Source organism: Lipotes vexillifer, unplaced genomic scaffold, assembly GCF_000442215.2.
Source record: "Lipotes vexillifer unplaced genomic scaffold, Lipotes_vexillifer_v1.1 scaffold102, whole genome shotgun sequence".
NCBI classification, from domain to species: Eukaryota; Metazoa; Chordata; class Mammalia; order Artiodactyla; family Lipotidae; genus Lipotes; species Lipotes vexillifer.
The window spans coordinates 4,480,876-4,486,875 of NW_006786541.1; the positions used below are offsets into that span (position 1 = coordinate 4,480,876).

The 6,000-nt window shown below is 42.8% G+C and overlaps 1 protein-coding gene across 2 annotated transcripts in view; it reads right to left on the reverse strand.

Moving 5' to 3' along the window:
- Positions 1-5,355, reverse strand: part of LIPC (lipase C, hepatic type) — a 162,254-nt gene extending 156,899 nt beyond the window's left edge. The window contains exon 1 of one of the 2 annotated variants that reach the window (XM_007458905.1): positions 5,210-5,342. In XM_007458905.1, the coding sequence (XP_007458967.1) occupies positions 5,210-5,294 (85 nt within the window). In that variant the 5' untranslated portion in view covers positions 5,295-5,342. Of the gene's footprint in view, positions 1-5,209 lie in introns of both variants that reach the window. The other variant, XM_007458904.1, reaches the window with a different exon arrangement.
- Positions 5,356-6,000: the final 645 nt, after the last annotated feature.

A 6,000-nucleotide genomic window follows, 5' to 3' on the forward strand; every position in this document is an offset into this window, starting at 1 on the left:
AAAACAATGCTTGTTTAAAGGAGGAGTTAGTAATACCTGGACCCTCCATCCTTGATGGTTTATTGTTGGGCATTCAAGTTGTTTTCAGTTGATTGCAGTTGTGATGTAGTATTGCTATCAACTCCTACCTGTTTTTTTTTTTTTCTTCTTCTTCCTGGAAGGCCTGTTTTTGGAAGGCGTTTGGACTTGGAAAACATGTGTACTTTATTGGCTCTGTGCCTTTGCTTATGCACAAGGAAAGCCTCCTTCACTTTTGTCCAGATTCCATCCTGCCAGACTCGGCTCAAATGCTGCTTCCTCCCAGAAGCCTTTCCTCTGCGTACTTGGAAGTAAACTCTTCTCCATCTCTACCTGCACCTTGTCTTAGTCAACTCAGGCTGTCATAACAAATTACAATAGACTGGGTGGCTTGTAACCAACAGAAATTTTTCTCACAGTTCTGGAGGCTGTAAGTCTGAGATCAGGGTGCCAGCATGTTGGGGTTCTGGTGAAAACCCTCTCCCAGGTTTCCTCACATGGTGAACAGAGAGTGAGTGAGCTCTTTGGGGTCCCTTTTATAAAGACACTAATCTCATTCATGAGGGCTCCACCCTCATGACTGACTCACCACCCAAAGTCCCCACCTCCTAAGATGCCATGCTATTGAGGGTTAGGATTTCAACATATGAATTTTGGGGGGACGGAAACACTCCATTGCACTCCTCTCCAGTGGCACTCAGAATATTTTATGGTTTAGTTGAAAAAAATTTTATATATACATCTTATCTCCTTTATTAGACTCAGTGGTATACCTTATATATTTGAAACCCAGAATGGATCATTTTAATACCACTTTGCTCTATAAGACAAAGCTATTTTCAGTTATATGCAAGCAAAAATCAGCAATAATCACTGTTTTCTTGATTTGTTATTTACTTTTAAAGCAATGAACAATTTAAAAAAGAATACATTTCCCCTTTAAAGATACGCAAGTGCATTAAAGATATTTCCTGGAAGAAACAAAAGTTTTACTTACCAAACAAAATATTATACTTCACAGTTCACTGTAAAATCTGTTTTCCTGTTTTACATTTTAAACACAAAACTCTAAGTGGTCACACGGGATAGGAGAATTGAAGTTCTCGGGTTCTGTATCTTTGTCTTTATAATCACTACGATATCATTTTAAATTTCAAATCTGCTGTTTAAAGGCAAGAACAGGCAATAAGTACCACGGGATTTGGAGACATGAGATGACCAAAGTGAGCTGGGAGGATTCTGAACCATTAGACACTTGGCGATGAGCACATGTCACAGCCCACGAGTATCACGGGCCAACTGCAAAACTGAGAGGTCTCTAACTTGACATCGACAGAGAACATTTATTCAAGGAGAAGTAATATAAAACCGTGATTATTTGAAGTTTACATATACATTAATAAAACTCAACAGTAACCACAGCAGTTGTTTACAAATTTGACCAAAAAACTATTTTGAGGGGAAGGGGCTTTAGTTTTATCACTGGCATTATATAGAATTGTGATGATGAAAGGAAGACCAACTTTTAGTAAGTTCTATTATTATTTTGCATCCTCTATGGATGATGGCCCCCTTATTGCTGCTGGCAGTGCAGGCAGCTCCCATCTCCCTACCCTTGGTCCACCTGCTTCGACAGTAAGCTCATGGAGAGCAGGGGCTACTGTGCGGTCTACAGTTGTACAGTGTCTGCTGCACAAATGCAGCAGTTGTGAGTGTGGGCCTTGGCAGGACCTCTGAGGATGTCCTCCCTTTTCCTATATGTGAGTCCAGATTTCTTCATGTACTCTGGACAAAGCAACATATCACAACAGATTCAATACAGAAACAGATGAAAAAATCCAGCTGCTTCTATTAAACCAGACATTACAAAACTAGCAAAATTTCTTTGTGAACCAATGTCACTCTTCTGACTCACTTTTTTGGTTGTTGTTTGGAAAATACAAGTTATTCCTCATAGTATCACGTTACATATGTTAGCATGTGATGACTCTGTTGTTATTTTTAAAAGCATTAAAATTAAAAAAAAATTTCTCAGTTTTAGTCTCTAATATGGTAAATATTGATACCTGTGTTCCACGTAAAAAAGAGCTCTTTGGGGGATCTCCCTGGTGGTCCAGTGGGTAAGACTCCATGTTCCCAATGCAGGGGGCTTGGGTCCGATCCCTGGTCAGGGAACTAGATCCCGCATGTATGCTGCAACTAAGAGTTCTCATGCCACAACTAAGAAGCCCGCGTGCCGCAACGAAGATCCTGCGTGCCTCAACTAAGACCTGGCGCAGCCAAAATACATAAGTAAAATAAATAATGTTAAAAAAAAAAAAGAGCTCTTTGGAATTCTGAATAATTCTGGAGAGTGTAATGGTGTCCTGGGACCAGGAAGTTTGAGAACTGTTGTATTAAAAGCACTGCCTTATATATGGCAGATGCCTATGCACACTTACTTGTTAAATGAATGAGTGACTGACGGCTGGGCTTCAGTTGCTTCTAGGATATGGACTCTGTGGCTGGAATTGCAGGGCGGGGGCAGGCACATTAGGCAGTGGATACCACTGGAAGGTGGGGCTGCCAGGGTCTAGGAGTAGCAGCTACCACTTAAGCAGTATTGATCCTCCTGGCCACACTAGTGGGGCGGACTGGGCCTCAGGCAGGGAGGTCTGGGGATGAGAACGATGGTAGCTCTGTGTCCTGGGGTCTTCAGGAGGCTCACCATATCTTGTTTCCCTTGGTGCTCGTAGGCAGGAATTATTCAAATAGTCCTCTCCTGTGAGAGGAACCCAGCAGAATGGATTTCTAGGGATCTCTGGCTGTTAAACCACTGGGTGTGAGCACAACGGCCAGAAACCTGTAGCCTTAGGCAGACAGATCAACCTCTAGGTGCCTCTCGTGGCTCTGCCCTGAGCAACCGTGGGACCTCCAGCAAGTCACTTTTCCGCTGGCTGACTCAACCACAAGGTGAGGGTGGGATAAAATGTTTGCACAGTGTCTGGCATACACAGGGTGCACAATACATTAGTCGGTCCATTAGCAATGTCATTAATAATAATAAAAGGTAAGCTGGGAGGATTGGGGTTAAGGAGGAAGGGTCCTATGGGAGCTCCTCCTGGCCCCTGACTAGTGACAGTTGAAGCTTGGTACAGACCAAGTGTTCTCCACCTTGGCACTATTGACACTTTGTCCTGAATAATTCACTGCTGTGGGGCTGTTCTGTCCGTTGTAGGATGTTTAGCAGCGTCCCTGGCTTCTACCCCCTATATGTCAATAGCACTCTCTCCCCAGCTGTGGCAACCAAAATCCCCCCTCGGGGGCAGTTTGGAAAACCATCCTACAAGGTATAGATACTCAACCTTTTAGGGCTCTACTGTGGGATGCTTGCCTCCTTGCGATGCCCCAGGCGGATGTCCCACCAGCCTCATGCACACAGATCTGGCTCACTCCCTGCAGAAGAAATTCTGCCAAGACATTCTGCTCTCAAAGGAACAAGAGGCCTCCTGACTCTGATCCTTTCCCTTGAAGAACCTTCCTGCTAATGGTGGCCACTTACCTCAGCTTCTGGACAAACCAGGACCCTAGGAAAGCAGTAGCTGAGCAGCACAGGATTTGTTGAGGGAAATGTGGACTATACTCAGCAACCCCCGGGGAGGCCATCCTGCCTTTTATCCTTCACCTAGGCTCTAATGGCTTCCAACCCCCAAGTCTCTACTGAAACATCGACTGGGCCAATCAGTAGCAGAATGGATAAACCAAGGATGGTATATTCAAACGACGGAATGCTACAGTAAACAGAATGATGAGTCACACCTCATGCAACTGCATGGTTGAATCTCACCAACGTAATGTTTAGTGAAAGAAGCCAGAAGCAAAAGAGCATATACTGTATGTGTCCATTATCGAAAAGCTTCCCCCCAAAGCAAAATAATCTATGTTAAGGCTCAAGAGGTGTGCAAGGGAGGCTTCTGGGATGCTGGCTCAGATTGTGAAAATTCATTGAGCACTTATGATATAGGCACTTTTTTAGATATATGTTATACTTCAGTAAAAAATTAACAAAAACAACATTCTGGGCCAAAGGGCAGGGAAGGCCCTTCACCGATATCCCTGTGAACATGGAATAAAAATCATCAGCAATTCTGCCCATATGGCTTTAAATTATTATTATCATTTTAGGACTCAGCTTGATAAGTGAGAATGATGTATGCAAAATAATTAACCTTGTGGTTGACACACAAATTGCTCAGTGAATGGTAATAATTAATACTGCTAATAAGTTATTAACTGACCTAGTATACAAAATAATAATTAAACATAAAGAACAGCCTTTTTTCTTAAAGGAGAAAAGAAATGTTCTGGAATTTTCAGGCAATCTTTGGGTAGTAAGTTCCTAATTCTTTTTGGAGCTCCCTCCAAGCAGTCTTTGAGGAAAGAAAAATCTAAGCCTCTACCTTAGAGTTTCTAGGTCCTGACCAGTAACCAGCACAAAAACAAAGTCCCAAAGGCCAGTGTCATTTGCCCAAAGTGTTCAGTTCACTTAATATCCATCATTTATTGATCCAATGCACTGTTTAGCCAGGAACCTGGAATCCACCTACCTGATCAAGCATTTAGATCTCTTTGGGCATCAACCTAGTATGTGAATTTACAGACCAAACAGGTGTGACTGCTGTTGAATTCCTCAGTCTCAGAGTAAAACTTTGGCAGAAAAAGTGAAGTCTAGAAAATGTGCAATGATAGCTCTGTTTTCAACCTGACTGGAAAGAGGATTCTACAAATTCCTCTCTTCTGAGAGAGCCAGCAATTAGACAACCCTCAGCAAGATGAAGCATTTCATTGCAAGCTGTTCTCCTCAACTGCAAATTAGATGCCAAATTAACTCTCAGGAAGATCTGAAACTCTTTCAGATTATTTGCCACCAAAGAAGTCTTATCCTGACTATTTCTTAATAGGATATGCGAGAGACTTCATTGCCAGTTGCAAGCGCTTTGAGAAGACTTCTACTCCCAGAGTGGCTTCCTAAACTTTCAGTCCTGCCTACAAACAGCCACACGTCCCTGTGACCTTCGATGCCACTAACAGAACACCTCGTATGCTGTGAAGCAAGTTCTGTTCCACATAGCCAAGAACACTTGGATTCATTGTGACGTACATTTAAAAAAGAAAATCCATGCCCATTTCCGGAGAAAAGGCAGGCTCTTACCTAGTCCCAGGCTTTGTCCGTGGGCACTTGATTGGATAAAGATGCACAAAACCAAGAAAATAGAGACACACAGGGAATTTTCCATTTCTCCTGTCTCACCCGGGACCGGACCGGGGTCTTCTTGCTAATTTCTGAAGCTAAAGAGAGCAGATTGCCTATTGATACTTTGTTAGAGAAGACTGCCCATTAATAATTAACCTTTTAAACATGTTTTCTAGTGTTCAGACACTTTCCTTCCTACACTGAATCCAAATCTAACTGTATCTCATACAAAAAAAAGGTTGATTTACGAAAGTGTTTTTTATCCTGCTACATTTTGAAAATAAAATATCTTGTCGTGTACTCTTACCTTCTTGGGCCAAGGTCACAGTTCTAAATTAATCAATTTAAAGTTAATGTGTTGTGTTTGCAAGTTCTGTCAAAGGTCAAGGGTAAGCGACTTCCACATGGTTGCCCAAGTCTCTCTCTGGCAGTATGCAAAGGGGATGCAGGCTCCTGGCAGTGGTATTTCAAATGGCAGGCTAAACCCCAAGAGAAAGGAAAGGACTCTGCTATGTGAAGAGCCCACAGGTGGTCTGTTTTCTATTGAGTTTAGCAAAATTGCTGGTGCCTGTGGTCAAAGAGTGATGGGCAACATTTCTATAGCTGAAAGGGGCAGAAAACCTCTATCCTCAGTCTAAGAAGGAGCTGATGGAGGAGAAAAGATGCAGAACTGGATGCCTTTGCTGGGGGCCCCATTGAAAGATGGCCCTAGAGTAAACACACTCTTTACTCCTCTGTGTTAATGGATG